The sequence below is a fragment of the Apiospora marii genome (genome assembly GCF_038362585.1).
Source record: "Apiospora marii strain CBS 49790 chromosome Unknown utg000007l_segment0_segment0, whole genome shotgun sequence".
Taxonomy (NCBI): domain Eukaryota; kingdom Fungi; phylum Ascomycota; class Sordariomycetes; order Amphisphaeriales; family Apiosporaceae; genus Apiospora; species Apiospora marii.
The window spans coordinates 2,246,837-2,265,825 of NW_027117379.1; the positions used below are offsets into that span (position 1 = coordinate 2,246,837).

At 53.3% G+C, this 18,989-nt stretch overlaps 3 protein-coding genes across 3 annotated transcripts; 2 read left to right on the plus strand and 1 right to left on the minus strand.

The window, feature by feature from the left end:
- Positions 1-497: 497 nt before the first annotated feature.
- On the plus strand, positions 498-12,850 carry PG985_011089 (hybrid NRPS/PKS enzyme; the record flags this gene model as incomplete). The annotated part of the gene is made up of 8 exons (XM_066830856.1): positions 498-1,348; positions 1,406-1,616; positions 1,669-1,895; positions 1,959-7,196; positions 7,249-7,337; positions 7,408-8,174; positions 8,258-9,432; positions 9,556-12,850. 8 exons carry the CDS (start codon positions 498-500, stop codon positions 12,848-12,850), a joined length of 11,853 nt encoding a protein of 3,950 aa, XP_066681538.1.
- A 1,145-nt stretch (positions 12,851-13,995) lies between these two features.
- Positions 13,996-15,632, plus strand: PG985_011090 (MFS monosaccharide transporter; the record flags this gene model as incomplete). Its single annotated transcript, XM_066830857.1, has 3 exons — positions 13,996-14,055; positions 14,112-14,139; positions 14,230-15,632. The coding sequence occupies 3 exons, from the start codon at positions 13,996-13,998 to the stop codon at positions 15,630-15,632; spliced, it is 1,491 nt and encodes a 496-aa protein (XP_066681539.1).
- A 337-nt stretch (positions 15,633-15,969) lies between these two features.
- Positions 15,970-16,847, minus strand: PG985_011091 (Acyl-CoA N-acyltransferase; the record flags this gene model as incomplete). The annotated part of the gene is made up of 2 exons (XM_066830858.1): positions 15,970-16,229; positions 16,319-16,847. The coding sequence occupies 2 exons, from the start codon at positions 16,845-16,847 to the stop codon at positions 15,970-15,972; spliced, it is 789 nt and encodes a 262-aa protein (XP_066681540.1).
- Positions 16,848-18,989: the final 2,142 nt, after the last annotated feature.

An 18,989-nucleotide genomic window follows, 5' to 3' on the forward strand; every position in this document is an offset into this window, starting at 1 on the left:
GCTGTGACAAGGCGACCAATCAATCACCAGTACAACCTCCTATGTATCGCAAACAAGTACCATTTGCCTTTAAGCGATATATGTTTCTAGGAGAGTGATCGCAATAGAGGATGAATCATGTAAGTTGTATATGGAAACTTTACGGAGTACCCTCGTGCAATCTCGACAAGCCATGCGTCTGCCACCGAAGGAGGTACCTAGCTCTCACTTTATACATGCCTATATACCCAATTAGATGAATTGTTTCGTCGGTAATGTTTGGTCGTTTACTCGGCATGTAACTCTTGTTGCTTCTGTGTTTTGGGTCCAACAGCAAATGTCACTAGCAGTTCCCAGGACCACTGAATAGGAGAACAAAGAAGCACCTGGCATCTCTGCTTATCATTCGGGAAATATCATTTGATATATTAGGTATCCTGACATAAACAAGATATCCTCAAATCATTATTTCTCAATTGCCGTATACAATTACTTCTGAGTAACCAAACCGAGACGCAATGACCATTCCGGAGCCTATTGCCATCATCGGGAAAGGTTGCCGCCTCCCAGGCAACGTGAACACGCCATCAGAGCTGTGGGATGTACTCTGCAATCCACGCGACCTCCTCTCTTCCATCCCGGAGGGTAGATTCAGCACACGTGGATTCTTCCATGAAGATGGTCACTACCATGGCCATACCAATGTCGAAAAATCATATCTTCTCTCGACTGACAGTTCCTACCGTCATTTTGATGCCCATTTCTTTGGTATCAGCCCCGCGGAGGCTCGTGTTATGGATCCTCAGATGAGACTCCTTTTGGAGATCGTCTATGAAGCCTTGGAGGATGCAGGTCAATCGATTGATGGGCTTCAAGGCTCTGACACCGCCGTCTACGCTGGGCTGATGACTTCAGATTATGAGCACATCATGGGACGCGAAGAGGATGGCATGGGTACCTACCACGTCACCGGCACCTCTCGCGCGCTTATGTCGAACAGGATATCTTACTTTTTCGACTGGCATGGCCCGTCTATGACTATCGATACTGCATGCAGCTCCAGTCTCTATGCCGTACATTACGCAGTACAGCAACTTCGCTCTGGTGCTTCGCGAGTAGCAGTTGCGGCAGGATCAAACCTTCTGTTGGATCCTGCGGGATACGTGGCGGAGAGCAAACTTCAGATGCTTAGCCCCAGCAGTAGATCGCGTATGTGGGATGCCAATGCAGATGGCTACGCGCGGGGAGAAGGTGTTGCTGCCATCATCCTGAAATCTCTGAGTGCTGCTCAGCTCGATGGAGACCACATCGACTGCATCATCCGCGAGACAGGCGTGAACCAGGACGGCCGGACCCAAGGGATCACCGTGTGAGTCTATCCTTTAAACCCCCCACTTTAGTCGCAGGACTCATGTTCTATTGGCAGACCAAGCGCAAGAGCCCAGGCAGACCTCATTCGGGGTTGTTATAGCCGAGCTGGTCTGGATGTATCCAAGTCCTCTGGCCGGCCACAGTTCTTCGAGGCGCACGGAACTGGAACTCCGAGTGGCGACCCTATCGAGGCGGAGGCCATAAGCAAGGTATTTGGCGAAGGAGGGATGGCCAGGAATGATCTTCCTGAGCTATTAGTTGGATCAGTAAGTCTCACGCCAAATTTACATATCTTAAAACGATGAAGGCTGAACCCAGTACGCACAGATCAAAACACTCATGGGCCACACAGAAGCTACAGCAGGCTTGGCGGGGATTCTCAAGGTTTCTCTAGCACTGCAACAATCGATCGTGCCGCCAAACCTGCTCTTCAGTCGACTCAATCCAAAGATTGAACCCTTCTATGAAGGACTGCGGATTCCTACAAGCACTGTGGCGTGGCCAGCTCATCAAGACACCAGTCCTCGCAGAGCAAGTGTAAACAGGTATGTATGTATATATATGGGTTCGTTTGACCTGCACCACTGCTAACCTTCTGCAATCTCTAGCTTTGGCTTTGGCGGTGCAAATGCCCATGCCATATTGGAGAGCTACCCAAGACCGGCAAGGGATCATGTTGACTTGGGCGGACCCATCGCCCGTCCATTCATCTTTTCGGCAGCCTCCAATGTCTCATTGGTACGCTACTTGGAATGTGTTTGCGACTACCTTAAGACACGAGGAGCCTCCGTGAACATGCGCAATTTGGCGTACACGTTGCATTCGCGGCGTACTCGATTTTCCTTCGTCGCAGGGTTTTCAGCTTCATCTCCTGCAGAGCTAGCAGCCAGAGTTGAGCAGAGGATTCACCAGTTGAAGACAAACCCCGGAGAACTCGCTGGGACTCAAGCACCGATACGATCCCATGATGATATGCGGCCTCGCGTTCTGGCTGTATTCACAGGCCAGGGGGCACAGTGGGCTCGCATGGGTGCCAAGCTCCTGGCTGTGTCAGCCTCGGCTCGACAGGTGATCGAAGAGCTTCAAGCACGACTGCTGCGCCTACCTGCCGAGGATCGCCCGGCATGGACCATTGCCGAAGAGATTCAAAAAGGGACGACATATTCTCGTATGGGAGATGCAGAGATCTCACAACCACTTTGCACAGCCGTCGAAATACTACTGGTGGACGTCCTCCGCCAAGCCCATGTGGATCTCACTGCAGTCGTGGGTCACTCATCAGGCGAGATAGCCGCGGCATATGCAGCTGGAGTTATATCCGCCGAAGATGCCATATGTATTGCATACTATCGTGGAAGATACGCTCACTTGGCACGTGGGCGTGGGGCTGTGCCCGGCGCGATGATGGCAGTGGAGAGCTCAGCCGCAGACGTCGACGAACTACTCCGAGAGCCTGAATTTGTCGGTCGCGCCTGTGTGGCCGCCGTCAACTCGTCAACCAGTGTGACGGTGTCTGGCGATGCCGATGCTATTGACGAGCTGAGGATTGTTTTCAAAGACGAGAAAAAGTTCACGAGGATCCTCAAAGTCGACAGGGCCTACCATTCGCATCATATGACTCACTGCTCTACGTCCTATCTTCACTCGTTGCGAGAACTGAACATTGAGGTTAGACCAATGTCTCGATGCAAATGGTTTTCGAGTGTATATCCGAACGATTTCACCAATTGGGCCGACAAACTCAACGGCCCATACTGGGATAACAATATGCTTCGCCCTGTGCTGTTCGAACAAGCTATGATCTGCGCCAGGGTCGACTCAGGACCCTTCGACATGATCATCGAGGTTGGGCCACATCCCGCGCTCAAAGGTCCTTGCTTGCAAAATATGGAGGACATTACCGGTCACAGGATCCCGTATACTGGACTCCTCCGGCGTGGCACAGATGATATGGAAGCACTCACAAATGGCCTTCTTTATGTTTCGAAGCATGCCGGCAAAGGCTATGTTGACTTTCAGTCATGCGATGCTTTCATATCGGGTGCTACGGTTCTGGAGGTGGTCAAGGCCCTCCCTCCATACAGCTGGAACCATAAAGAGTTCTGGCACGAATCCATGTATTCGAGAGCTCTCCGAGGAAGGTCAGATGCTGTGAATGAGCTCCTTGGACATCTATCACCCGACTCAACAGAGCAAGATATGAGATGGAAGCATTTGCTGCGCCCGAAGGAGATACCATGGCTCAAATGCCATCAACTACAGAATCAGATCGTCTTCCCTGCCGCCGGTTACGTGGCTACGGCTTTGGAATCTGCCAGATTCATACTTGGGGGCACCACCGCATTGACTATTGAGCTTTCCAACATTGACATTGGTCAAGCACTCACATTTGACAATGAAGACTCGAGCGTGGAGATAGTCTTCTCCGTCACCAATATCATTCGCAGAGACAATGGGGTGCTCACCGCCAGCTTCACATACAACGCAGCAACTGGCAGGAAGACGAATGCATTCGAGGTGTTCGCCAGTGGTTCTATTTGCATACATGACGTTTACCATTCGCGCGAGCCAGCATTGCCTGTCAGGGATATACCAGCTTCCAACCTCATCGCCGTCGATGCCAATGAGTTTTACGACGCACTGTCGGAACTGGAATACCAGTACTCAGGCGAATTCCTCGCCCTCTCTGATCTCAAGCGAAAACTAGGCTTTGCTACTGGAACTATCACGAATGTAGAGAGCTCTCGACTCCTCGTGCCACCCGCAGTCATCGACGCCGCCTTCCAGTCAATCCTACTTGCCGAGTCGGCACCCGGTGATGGCAGACTTTGGTCAATGCATGTTCCGAGGAGGATCGAGACTGTGGTCATTGACTTTGAGAAGTGCACGCGGATCATGCCCAAAGCTAAACGGTTTGCATTTGATGCTTCCCAGTCCAAAGACACAATCACTATTACGGGTGACGTGGACATCTTCTCGGACAGTTCAATCCATGCCATAGTGCAAATCGAGGGTCTGGAGTGCGTCCCGTTGGCTGAAGCTACTGAAAGGGATGACAAGACCCTGTTTTCTACAATGCGGTGGGGTACTGCATTGCCCAGCGAGATACGTGTTGCGTATACCCCCTCGGGAACGTCACAGATGCATGATCTCGCCTGCCTCCTGCAGCGAATGTCTTGTTTCTACCTACGAGAACTCATTCTAAGCGTCCCACTTCACCACAAGTCGAGAAATGGGGGGCCCTACACGTTGTTCTTCAAGTTTGCCTCTCACACTCTGACACAGGCGAGGCTTAGGGGAGCGCCGTTTTGGGAACCGGGCTGGGACGACGATACTTTTGAGTCCGTCGCACTGATGTCTGCTGGTTATCATGGCATCGTAGACGTAAGACTGCTACAGGCGATTGGTCAAAGACTGGGGGATATCGTCATGAACAACCAACAAGCCATTGAAATCGGCATGAGGGATAATCTCCTGGCAAATTATTACAAGGATACTATTGGGATGGCGGAGTCTCTGCAGTTCGTTTCAAGTTTTGTCAAACAACTCGGATTCATCTCTCCTCGGCTCAAATGCCTGGAGGTAGGAGCGGGCACTGGCGGCGCGACCAAGGCAGTATTGAAAGAGGCTGGGCAGACAATTTCGTCATATACATTCACTGACGTTTCATCTGGATTCTTCGAGTCGGCGCAAACTGTTCTTAGCGGTTTGACAAGCTGCATGCAGTTTAAGGTCTTCGATATCACGAAAAGCCCTGACCTTCAAGGCTTCAAAGGTCATTCTTACGACTTGATCGTGGCATCTATGGTATTACATGCTACTCCGTCCCTGAAGCAGACCCTCGCACACCTTCGAAGCCTGCTGCGTCCTGGTGGATATCTTGTCGCGCTGGAGATCTGCAGCGACGCCCCGTCCCGAGTTGGTACAATTTTCGGGGCTTTTCCAGGTTGGTGGGCTGGTCGAGATGAGGGACGCGACTTGACACCTTGCATCGATCTCAACAACTGGGATGTTCTCCTCCGAGATTCGGGGTTTTCCGGCTGTGACACCTCAATGCAGCATCCGGATTCGTTTATCTATCCGATGACGGTATTCGCGTCCCAAGCTGTCGACAACAGGGTGGCCATTGTCAGAGACCCTTTACAAAGGTCCACTGCGGCTACTAGCAGTCCAGACAAAATCATTCAGGACCTCGTTATATTGGGTGGCAGCAGCCTACAGGTGTCCGGTTTGATTAAGGAGCTCCAGAATATCCTCAATGAGTGTTCCAACACCATCACTCATTTCACAACTTTAGCCGACGCGCGTATCGGTGATATTTCTTCGAGAACCACTGTTTTGAGTCTTGTCGACATCGATTGGTGCGTCTTCCAGAGCTTAGACGTGGGAACCTGGGAGTCGCTGAAATTCATACTCGAAAAGGCCGGCACCATGCTATGGGTTTCCCAGGGCCGACGCTTCGCAAATCCACACTCGAATATGGCATGTGGTCTCTTTCGGTGCGTGAGGAACGAGATTTCGGGCCTCGAGATCCAGACTCTTGATATTGAAGACGAAGAGAGTCTAAATGCCGTGACCATCGGGGAAGCACTTATCCGTTTCAGTACGCTGGCGGGTTGGAAGCGATCTAATCATCAGGAGTTTGACGAGACCTCGCTCTTAGTTCTTGATCAAGAGTTGGTCATTGAAAAGGGCAGACGTCTCGTTTCTTCTCGAGTAATTCCCCACAAAGAGATGAACAAGCGCTACAACTCATCTCGTCGACCTATCTTCGAAGCCACGGATCTTGCACATTGTCTTGTTAGTCTCATAGGAGGCTCATCTAATCAGGTGGTCAAGTCGCGATCGAAAGACTTCCTGAACTCCAAATTCTCTACTGTTGTTGGAAGAACGTCGTATGCGCTGTTGGCGCCGGTTCGAGTCCCCGGACATGGACAACTATTCCTATCCCTGGGATCACTCCAAGGATCACAGACTCAATTTGTGGCCTTGTCTACAACTCAGACATCAGGCATTTCTCAAGACACTTTCTTCGCACTGCCGGTAGCGGTAGCATCAGACTCTGAAGCTTCACTCATTTACCTGGTCAGCTTATTCAACCTAGCGGCACATATCCTGGACGATGTGAAAGAGGGCTGCAGAATCATCGTTCACGAACCAGCGCCCGAGCTGATAAGCGTTGTGGAAAGCAGATTGGATGCTAGGGACCTGCAAGTGGTGTTTACTACCAGTGGCAATTACAGCTCCCCAATGTGCATTCCGATTCATCCTCAGTCCCCGAATCGTCTCTTCAAGAGCCTCAACATTGCTTCAACGGATGTCTTCTACAGCTTTGCTCTCACAAATGACAGCCTACGCGTTGCTGACAGGCTGCGATCACACCTCCCCAAGCATTGCAGGATTGAAGCAATGGACGCCAATACGCAAATTGGCCGAGCGCCTTCTTCGTCGTATGCTGACAAAGTCCAGACTCGTCTCCGTGACAACGTTGCGGATGCCTGCGACTTGCTTTCACGATGTCCCGAAGTCGATCTCCAATATCGACTGGTAAAACCTTGGGACGTATCGAAAGCTCAGCTTCCAATCGCACCTCAGCCCATCGTTGACTGGAGCAGGGATGACACGATTTTGACCAAGGTGCTTCCCATAGACAGCCAACCCTTATTTTCGAGCTCAAAAACATATTGGCTGGCTGGCCTGAGTGGCAGTCTGGGACTATCACTGTGCGAATGGATGATCCGTTGTGGAGCGCGATACGTGGTTATCTCCAGTCGTACCCCGAGGGTGGCTGAACCCTGGCTAGAAGAAATGGCGTGCCTCGGCGCAGTTGTTAGGATCTACACATGGTTTGCTATATCCATACCTCTTGTTTACCAAATGCATACTAACGCGAACCAGCGATGTGGCCAAACAGGACGACATAGCGGCTCTTTACGGGGAAATTCGTTCTACGCTGCCTGAGATAGGGGGGATTGCCCACGGCGCAAGTGAGTTTCCCGTCAAAGATCAAAATGTATTTACTCGCCGGAACATACCGAATACTAACTTGGACACCAGTGGTTCTGCATGACAGTGCTATCAGTACAATGGGGCTAGACGTATTCCAGGATGTCACGCGACCCAAGGTAGAAGGGAGTATGCACATGGACAACCTATTTCGGAACACACCGTTGGACTTTTTTGTATTTTTCTCATCACTATCTGCGGCCATTGGATCACCAGGACAATCTGCCTACGTGGCGGCAAACGCATTCATGGTCAGTCTGGCCGAACAGCGCAGATCGCGTGGGCTGGCAGCCTCTGTCATCGATATTGGTCCAGTGGTCGGAGCAGGTTACATCACACAGAACCAGATCACCGCCACAGCTGCGAAGTCCCTTGGAATGTTGCACATGTCTGAGAAAGACTTTCACCAACTATTTGCTGAAGCGGTTGCGGCGGGCTCTCCCGGTTCTGACACCCCGATTGAGATCATAAGTGGTGCTAGATTGGTCCGAACAGGCGACAAGACTCGACCTATCTGGGCTTCCAATCCACTGATGAGCCACCACGTTCTCAATGAACAGCTCACTGGAAACGTGTCAATTGGAAAATCGCCGAAAGAGTCGCTTCAGGCGCTCCTTTACAAGGCAACAAGTCACGATGCGGTTCACAAACTAGTCAAGGACGCGATACTGGGGAAGCTGGAGGCACTACTTGAGCTCGATTCAGGTGCAATAGATGACCCGGGCCTTGATTCCACGCGCTTGGACGAGCTGGGCCTCGATTCGCTCATGGCCACCGAGATACGTACTTGGCTGCTACGACTGCACGTCAATTACCCGGTTCTCAAGATACTGAGTGGCATCTCCGTTTCAAAGCTCGTCGAGGACACCGTTGAGGGAATACCCTTACCTTGATCCCACAGGTTCAAGGTTTACAGGATCCTCTCCTCGCCGTCGAAACGGACCCAATAACTTCTCAACCAAATCCCCACGTTGAGAAGCGCGAAGTACTCCCAGACACAGACACTTGTCACATATTGGATGATACCCCAGATCCATCAATACCTGAACATGGGTATCAAGTCCAAATGCGTTCTTCTCCGACTCTGCTTTCATCAATGGAACTTTCTCTTGCTCAGTGTATGTTCTGGACAGCTTCCCAACTGTTCGAAGACCGAGCTAGTCTCAATATCGCTGCATCTTGCCGAATTATCGGCCCGCTCGACCCTTCCCGTCTTCAGAGCGCTACCATGGTAGTCTCACAGCGGCACGAGGCCCTGCGAACAAGTTTCAAGGTATCTGGTGGGAATGTGGAGCAGTCCGTAATGGCAGAAAGCTCAGCGCGGCTTATGATATCCGATATTATTGACGAAAAATCAAAGGATATAGCAATTGCCCAAGCTCTGACAGATGTACAACAACATCATTTTGACCTCGAAAGCGGAGAAACGCTTCGCCTCATTCTTCTCCGTCTCACACCAACCGATCATTTCCTGATCATTGGGACATCTCACTTGGTTATGGACGGCCTATCCCTTCAGATTTTCTTGACGGCTCTGCTTTGGAGTTACAACCAAACGGAGGAAATTTCGACCACCCTCCAGTATAGAGAGCATGTGCAGGCTCAACGGCACAATTTGGATTCAGGGGAATTTCAGATGATGTTTCGATTCTGGCAGGCCCAATACCCGGAGTTTCCATCGCCGCTTCCTATTCTCAGTGTATCATCCGCTAAGACCCGCGCAAGTCTAACAAAATACAACAACGACAGGGTTGAAGTGTTGATTTCCCCCAGGGTTAAGACCCAGATCCAAGAACTCTGTCGGCGATGCAGAACCACCCCATTCCACTTCTATCTCGCCTGCTACCGCGCTCTTCTAACGCGGTATTCCGTACCAAGCGACGTGGCAATTGGAGTTACAGACTCGAACAGAACAGCCGCCCAGGTAAACTCGATAGGTGTTTACAACAACGTCTTGCCGTTACGGTTCTTCAACAATGTCCACACCAAGTTCGAAGACATGCTACGGGAAACACGATCCATAGTGTACGCGGGCTTGGAACACTCACAACTACCATTCCAGGCAATTTTGGAAGGGTAAGAAAAACTTCAATTGATTTAAGCGTGGAACGAATAGAGGGTTGCTAATGTCGAAATTAGGCTATGTCCCCCAAGATCATCCACATACACCCCGATAATCCAATGCTCTATCAACTACAGGCAGGGGCAGCGCAAGAGACTGGCCTTTGGCAATCTTGTGGTAGAGCCACTCGCCGGTGTGGTTTCAAAAACGGGCTACGACCTGGCACTCGACCTCACCGATGACCCAGAGGGCGATTGTTTGGTTGCGCTGATTGGCCGCACCGACCTCTATCAGAAACGAGAAGCAGAAATCCTCGTTAAGAGTTACGAGAACCTTGTCAAGGCCTTCGCAGCTGAGCCAAGTGCAAAAATCAGCGTGCCTCGCATGTACGAACACAATGCTAGCATGCTATCCTTGACCTTTGGGCAAGGCCGACTCCGTGAAAGTCAATGGCCCGAAACCGTCATCCACCGAATCGATACCATTTGGAGCTCATTCCCGGACATCCTAGCGATAGAGGAGAGCCTAGGCACGACTACTACTTACGGAGAGCTCATGTGCCTATCCTATTCTATTGCAACATCCCTGGTTGCTTCCGGCGCAGTTGTTGGGTCGAAGGTTGCCACGTTACAGGAGCCAACGGCTCGCTGGGTCGCCTCTTTACTGGCTATCATGAGAATTGGAGCGATATACATACCACTCGACCTATCCCAGCCCTGGGCTCGGCTTGCTGCGATTATGAACGAGTGCGAGCCTCGATTCTTGCTACTGGACCAAACTACCAATCTCAAGATTCACAAGCTACAAAAGCCCGAGATGTTACTCATTGATGTGTCAGGTCTGGTCATATTGCCACAATCACCCCCACCAATTGCAGCAGCCGCAGGCAGTCAAGCCATGATGTTATTCACAAGCGGATCATCAGGGACTCCCAAAGGAATCACACTTCGCCACGAGGGTCTGCGGAATTGGATTGAACCTGCGGAGGAGCTTTACGGCATTGGCGCTGAGAGAGTTTTGCAGCAGAGTACATGCACGTTTGACATGTCCTTGGAGCAGATATTGTTCGCCTTGTGCTTTGGTGGAAGTGTATTTCTCCCGGAGAGAAGCCTCCGCGGCGATGCCTGTGCCATCGCAGAGTTAATTGCACAGAAGGGTATCACGTTCACAGTCGCTACGCCTACCGAGTATGGGAGCTGGATCAAGCATGGGTATACCGATTCCCTCGCCGAATCAAGCTGGCGTGTTGCCGTCAGCGGAGGGGAGCATGTCGCCAATCACCTCGTCACACGATTCCGGGACATGGGAAAGGCCGACCTCCGCTTTTACAATACGTACGGCCCGACAGAGACGACAGTGATAGCGACTGCCATGGAGGTTCAATACGAAGACGGCAATAGCTCGACTCTTGGTGGACCTACGGCAGCGGGGTTTCCTCTCCCAAACTATTCCGTGTATGTCGTTGATGAGCAACTGGAGCTTGTGCCCCCGGGGGTGCAGGGGGAGATATTCATTGGTGGGCCCGGGGTTGCCGACGGCTATCTGAATAACCACGTGCTCACTTCTGAGAGATTTGTTGAAGACATCTTCGCAACCGAAGAAGCCAGGGCAAAGGGCTGGACCAGAATGCATCGATCAGGAGATGTGGGCCGTTGGACTGCAAATGGGGCCCTCCTTATCGAAGGTCGAATAACCGGAGACACCCAGGTCAAACTGCGCGGAATCCGGATTGACCTACGAGAAGTCGAAGGCGCCATACTGAAAGAAGCCGGTTCTTCCCTTTCGGAAGCAGTCGTCTCGGTGCGCTCATCTACGTCAGAACCCTCCGAGTTTCTGGTGTCGCACGTCGTATTTGATCCGGCATATCCAGAAACAAGGCGCGCAAACTTCCTGCGATCTCTTTTGGCTTCACTACCCCTGCCAAAGTATATGTGTCCAGCCGCAATCATTCCCATTTCCCTGATGCCCATTAACAGCTCCTCCAAGCTTGACCGTAAGGCCATAAGCCAGCTGCCGCTGGAGGAGGATCTCTCGAAGCTCGATCATTGGGAGAAACAGCAAGCAGAGCTGACCGAGCCAGAAACGCGACTTAGTGAAATTTGGTTGAAAGTAGTCCAAGAGACTTTCCCAATCTCACGCCCAATCATGGCAGAAACCGACTTCTTCCACGTCGGTGGCACGTCGTTGCTCCTGCTCAACCTGCGAACGGCTATCCGGAAATTATTTGGCGTCCGACTTCGCGTGGCGGACATGATTGAGGCCAGCACGTTAGGCGACATGGTGCGTCTGATCCAGAACAAGACGCCTGCAATGGACAACGTCAACTGGGAAGAGGAGACGCGACCAACTATAGACGTCCAGGGCCTGTCCGGGCCCCCTGAAGAAGTACGATCACTGACACAAGGAAGGGTCATTGTACTTACGGGCACCACTGGGTTCCTGGGTCGTGCTATCCTGCGTGCGCTTGTAGACGACCCTACAGTAGCAAGGGTAAACTGCATCGCCATTCGCCACCATGACCAGGGCAGTCGACGAGCACACTTCCCAGTGGACGACGGTAAAACTTACACGTACGAAGGCGACCTGACGGCCCCACGCCTTGGTCTCGGTACGGACGATGCGCGCCGGATCTTTTCAGAAGCCGACTGTATCATTCACTGTGGCGCCCAAGTATCGCACTCACAGTCGTACCGCTCTTTGCGTCTCCCGAATCTACAGTCCACCCAGGAACTGATTAGCATGTGTGTCTCATTTGGGCACCGGACAATCCCGATGCACTACATATCCACTGCCCAGGTCGGTGTCTTCTACGCCGCCGGCACCGGCCGACGCGAATTCCCCGAGATTTCGCTGGCGGTGTGCGCGCCGGCACAGGCACCGGGCTCCTTCGAAGGCTATCAGGGCACCAAGTGGGCCAGCGAGCGGTTCCTGGAACGCCTGCATCACGAGTGCGCGCCCGACGGCTGGCCGGTCTGCATCCACCGGCCAACCATGATTTCCCGCGCGGATAGTGCCGATGCGTCCCAGCGCGAACAAGACATACTCGGCAGCATCCGCAGGTACTCCGCCCTTATAGCGGCTGTACCGGCTGTGCCGGATCATTGTCAAGGGGTTTTGGACAGTGTGGCGCTGGGGGACGTCGTGGCCGGCATTTTGGACGCGGTCCGGAACCCACACTCTGCAGAACCGGGGGTGCGGTTCAGGCATTACTTTGGGAAAGAGTCGCTCGAGTTGGACGATGGCGCCATGAGGGTGCATCTGCTGTCGCTCGGCGACGGCGAGGGCCAAGGTAGTCACATCGTGGGGAGGCACCTACCGATGGCTGAGTGGGTGAAGAGGGCGGTCAAAATTGGACTACATCCGCATGTGGCCAAGTGGATGGAGAGCATGGCTGTGCCGCGGAAGCAAGTGTATCCAAAAGTCATCCATTAGAGATGGATACGGAACGTTGGGATGAGAACGCTGATCAAGCATCTATTAAATACAGGAGAACTCAGGGGTGCTTGGCCATGGAGGCACAGTACTTGGCGGGGGGTTTCTCTCAACCGTTCGCAGCTCACCTTACTTATCTTAGACCGCCATATGAACTGAGGAACCTGACGATATCGTTGCCAATTGGTTGTCCTTTCCTTTCAAGTTCTCTCAGCGAACTGGTTCGATTGAAATACCTGTCACCATGATTAGATTCGCTGAACTGTGCATCATTGGGCGGTTAAGATATGACGTGTCACTTACTCGGGGAAATGCGTACTGTAACTATAGTGGTGTGAGGGATGGCCCGTTACTAGCAACTCGTGCGTGAAGATCATATGACGTCGCGAGTAATGCATACAGTACGTGCCGAGATTCCTTAACACCCTTTAGATCCCGTAACTCAAAATGCTGTGTGTTTGTTAGCAAAAACACCTAGTGCGGTGGCGAGGGTATTAAGGAATCTCGGCACGTACTGTAGCATAGCTATTATGCCCGGTTGAATGCGACTAGTTCTCCATTACTTACTCTTCCTTGACTTGTTTAGGCACTTGTGCCCGTGACGAAAATTCAAACCTGTTTGGTTACTCACTGGAGATGTGGATTTTTGGTTTTCCCCAGACAAAGTTACCCCGAGCTGCCCCTTATTTTTCATTGCCGCCCCAAACTAACCCCATCACCCCATGGGCGCTCCCCATTCTTGGTGGGGCCACGATGCTCTAGGAGAGGAGTGTTGCATCCAGGACCCAATAGAGCCATGCCGCGATGCCCGATACTGCAAGTGATCAGCGAACTCCGCATATGCCAGTGGGCGGCAACTCCCCTCGAATCGGATCTTGACTCGGCTGCTCGGGGGAGCTGACAGCTAGCACTAGGTTAGCAAGCTGCAAGGTCAAGCAAGTCGCGGGAGGGGGAGGCTGGATGGACGGCTCTCTCGCTCGCTCGGGGATAAAGATAAGGTTGTGTGTCCAGTGGCTGGACTTGAGCATTAAGCTCCCGTTCTAGTAGTACAAGCAGAAGCCCGTCAAAGCATCACACCCGCAACTACCGAGCTTTCCCATCTCGGGCTCTATCTACGCTGCGACCCGAGAAATCTGATATACACAATGGCGAATTGGTACACGATAGGTGTCGCGCTCTTTGCAGCGATCGGCACCCTGCTTTTCGTAAGTCGGGTTGATCCTTTGGGACCTTAGGTGATTGGCACTAAGACTGGTAGTAGGGCTTCGACACTGGCATCGCCACTACAAGTGAGTATTGACCATAAATCCTATCCGTGATCAATGTGTCATCGACTCTCAAAGAAGGGTATAAGAGCTAATGAGAGTTCTCGACCCTAGCCATCGCCCACCAGAGTTGGATTGATTACATGGGACATCCGTCCAATGGTCTCACGGGCGCGGTGGTGGCGGTGTACATCGCGGGGGAAGCGGCCGGGGCACTGACACAGACCTTCCTTGGGGACCGATTGGGTCGCATCGGGTTCATGAAGCTTATGTGCGTCGTGGTGACGGCGGGCACCGTCGTGCAGACAGCCTCGGTCAACATGGGCATGTTCCTGGCCGGACGCGTCATGGCCGGCTACGCCGTCGGCGGCATGGTAGGCACCGTCCCCATCTACCTGAGCGAGATCGCGGCGCCCTACCAGCGCGGCCTCATCGGCGGCATCTCGGGCTGCGGCATCGCCTTCGGCACCATGCTGTCCAACTGGGTCGGGTTCGCGTGCGGCTACGCCCCCTACGGCGCGACGCAGTGGCGGCTGCCCCTGGGGATCCAGATCCCCTGGGGCGTCATCATGTTCGCGGGCCTCTCGACCTTCATGCCCGACTCGCCGCGGCAGCTGATCCGGAACGGGAAGCCCGAGCGGGCGCGGCAGGAGTTCGCGCGCATCCGGCGCGACCTGCGCGGCGCGGACGCGGTGCTGGCCGACGAGTTCGCGCTCATGCAGGCGCAGATCGAGTACGAGATGGCGCGCGAGATCACGTCGTACGCCGAGATCTGGCGGCTGTACCGGCACCGCGTCATGACCTCGGTCGCGGTGCAGACCATGACGAGCCTGACGGGCGTCAACGTCATCCAGTACTACCAGACCATCCTGTACAAGTCGCTCGGCATCGACCCGCACGTGATCCTGGCGCTGGCCGCCGTCTACGGGACGGTGTCCTTCATCGCCAACTGCGTCACGACGCGGTGGCTGACGGACCAGTGGGGCCGGCGCAAGATGATACTGACCGGCTTGGGCGGCATCATCCTCATTGAGATCTACGCCGCCGTCATGCAGCGCGAGTTCCAGAGTACGGACAACCGCATCGGCAAGGGGTTCGCCATCCTGGGCATTTATATGTTCGTCGTCTGCTACTACGGCATGCTCAACAGCACGACCTGGCTCTACGGCGCCGAGGTGCTGCCCATGGCCTTGAGGAGCCGCGTCATGGGCCTCGCCGCCTGCTCCCACTTCGTCGTCAACGTCGCCGTCACCGAGGCCGGGCCCAGCGCTTTCGCGCGCATCGGCGAAAACTACTACTACGTCTTTGTGGGCTGCACCGCGTTTTTCTTCGCGGTGGCCTACTTCTACTTCCCCGAGACGCGCCGGAAGACGCTCGAGGAGATCGCCAGCACATTTGGCGACCGGGTCGCGGTGCTGGCGCACGAAGATCATTTGGCCATCGCGCCGGATGGGGCTGTCAAGAAGGTTGTTAGTGAGGATGGGACGGTCGAGAGGGTGGAGCATTCGAAGGTCTGATGGATGGGGAGTGGGATGGTCACGCGGCTTGCTTGGTGATAAGGCGGAAATTGGGAGGTCGTTCACACTTCGCTCGCGACTCAAGGAAAAGGTTATGTTGCTTTCGTGTATTAGGTACGACCAATGAGCTCCAATGGTGATGCAATATTGACGAGAGGAGCTAGCCCTGATTGAAGGTTTTCCACTGTCAATCGTGACAGCACCGTGCCTGATCCAGCCAGCTCATGTACGTAAGTTGTATTATACCATATCGAAAAACAAGATTGTTGGATATCCAAATGAATTGAATGGCTAGCAAAACCGTGGTAACGCTTGATGTTGATTTCTAAGATGCTGTTCAACTTTTGGCGACGGGCTCCCTGATCATGACAAAGTTTTTGTAAAGGCCGTTCCGTTCCTTGGTCAGCGCGTCGAAGTCAAATCTGAGCACCTCCACCTCGCGAAAGCCAAGCCGTTCGTACAGCGGACGGCCGGCGGCGGTAGCCTCCAAGTAAGTCTTCCTGCCCTCTGCGTCGGCTATGTCAAGCATGGGCGTCAGGAGAGCTGTCGCAATTCCCCTCCTGTGGTATCTTGGCGAAACACAGAGCAATGAAAGTCCTATTGGCACTTGTTAGCTTTGAGGTCTCCCAGACTCTATCTGCAAGTAGAGAGGTAGTAAACCGGGTAGGTATGATTGGGAAGCTTACCTAGCATATCATCAGTTTTCCATTTCTTCTGCGATTCGCCCAAGGCCGAGAAGAACATATCGGCGATTTCATGGTTTCCTCCCTCCGGGTAGTCTCCCACAGCCGGCGCCGCTTTGTCATCGGAAGTCAATGGCTGCTGCTTGGTAAGCTCGTCGTTCGCAGTAGCAGTCTGGTCGTCGCTCTCCACCAGAGCCGTAACGTCCACCTTGCCATTTTCCCCGCCGATCCACGCGCCGAACCCGGCGGAGTCCTTGGGGATATCCCACCGGGCGTAGGCGACCATTTCGCCTGTCGCGGAGTCGGTGATCTTGAAGATACGCACGAACGGGTCATCGAGCTTTATCCGCATGCGGCCGCTGCACCACGCGAGCAGCGGGGCCAGGTCTTTGGGCCACCAGTAGGTGTTCGCCGGATCCGCACCGAAAGACTCGTGGTAGACCACTGCGGCTGCGTCCGTATCGGCGTGGGTCATGGGGGAGAGGACGAGGCCGGACGCCAGCGACGCCGGGACGGGGAACGGTACCTCCATGGCGAGTGCGGATTGGCTCGTAGATATATTTTGCGCAATGAAATTGAGCTGCAAATCAAGATTTCAATACTGAGTTATACAGATGTATGAGGCTCTTTTGCAGATCACGGCTTGACGATGAGCGCTTCTATGGAGAATCGGAGACGTCTCCGCACGCATTATATGCAAGTATTTTGAACACCGTTTCCGCAGGGCGCCCGAAGTCGAACTGGTTTCTTCTTCTCAGCTTGCCCGATGACTGTTCGCCGATACGACGCTAGAAAGGATTGAGACCCGACCCCCCGGGCGACCCACCTGTGCTGACGAGTATCTTATCAGCGTCACCATCCACCTGAACATGGAAGATGTTCTGCAGGCTCAAAGAAGTAAAGTCAATCATTGAAGATCGTGTACGAGGCATTGGAGATGATCACAATAAGACGGATGGGGGAGAGCAACATCCAGTTGCCGGATGATCGGCGCGTCTATAGGAGGAGGGGCATGCCCGCCGCCGACCGAGCTTGGTTCCGGGAGGCTTCTTCGCGGCCATCCCGTATCGTGCGCGGAACTCGTTCCTCTGTCGTGCGTGTATGTAGGCACAAGGTTCAACGGACAGCCCCGTACTTGCGTGCCGAGCTCGTGTCGTATCATAAACACCTCCATGGGAATGGGGCATACAATATTGTATTACCGGCTACCCCTCTATGGGCAGATGGTATGATGCGTGCAGATGCCATAGTGTTCTCGAACGACGTTGAACAGACGGAACGCCAGTAGGAGTCGCCTACGCCATGCGGGCTCCTTTTTAAGGTCCTCCAGCGCCGTGGTCTCGAGCGAGGGCTCTGGTCCCTTTTTCACGAATCAATCGACCCAGGAGATCCCTGGGAAAATCCCCAGGTGCCGTGTTGCCGTTTCGTTTCGAGTCTGTGCCCGGCATAGCCACTTCCCCCCACCCGCAGAGGCCCATTCGTTACAGCCATTGACGATCAGTGACAGTGACAGGGTATTTCGGTTATGGATTTGGCATAGATTGGCGGTTGAGGTTTTACAACCTTGGCGGGATTATTGTCTTGGAGTCTGGACTCGCCATGGCAGATTGAGGCTGCATGAGCAAGTAACCTACTATTTTACGCCTACTTGCTACGCGTGCCCGGTGCCCGATCTCACCGACTTCACCGAGAGACGGCCAGAACAGCCTGTTATCGAATTTGTTGTCGCTCTTGATGCGCTAATCGTAATATCACGCGTTTCCCCAGCTGTCTGCTGTCCAGCTGCCAGCCTTTTGGCTGCGATTGCTGAGGAAAGCAAACATCCTAGGCTGCTAGGTGCAGGGCTAGGGGGTGCTTAGCGCCAATTTCAGGTGGTCTATGCGAGGCTTTTATTGAGCTGTTTGGCCGCTGCAGGAGACCGATCTCACCATTGCCTCAGTTTGTGACCCGAGCTCTGCGTGTCAAGAGTCAAGTAGAGTGCATAAACACAGGTAAGCGCCGTGCATGGACTGACAGGCAGGCTTCTGAGGTGTTGCCATGTGCACCGTATGCGTGATCAAGCATTGAGCGAACGCTCTCGAAAAGTCTCATTTCATGCAGTCCATGTCGAATGAATGCAACAGGCTTGACCTGAGGGGTACCTAATGCCAGACGCCTAACCCGCGCGCGCCGTGGATTGAAGAACCTTAGCTGGACAATTGGAAGGCTGCACGATTGAAGAGCAAAGCGGCGCAAAAGGTCCCCTAAAACGCCACTGGTTAAAAAATGGGCTGGGCTGGACTGGGTCAGTCGTCACTGCCGTTACCCGGCCTTTTCCTTGGCACATTCCTCTTGGTCATGAGATCGCAATCGCCAGCAGCAGGCCAGGTCAGGAAAGCTGAGCTCCTGATTGAATTCGAGGATGATGGGTGTGGTATGTTATGTAGTAGCAATGGCGACATTGCATATGCAATTACTCTACGAACATGTAGTTTTCGCTGGGCTGGGAAAGGATGATCGCATTGATTGGGTAGATTGATGATGACCAGTTTGCAGGTCAAGGAGCTGAAATAGTACCATCAATGTTAGCAGGCCAGACTATGCACTTAACCTCTGTACATGCGACCAAGCTCGTTTGATATCATCGTCACCATTATCAGCATTATCAGCCCATGAAACGAAAACACTCCCTGCC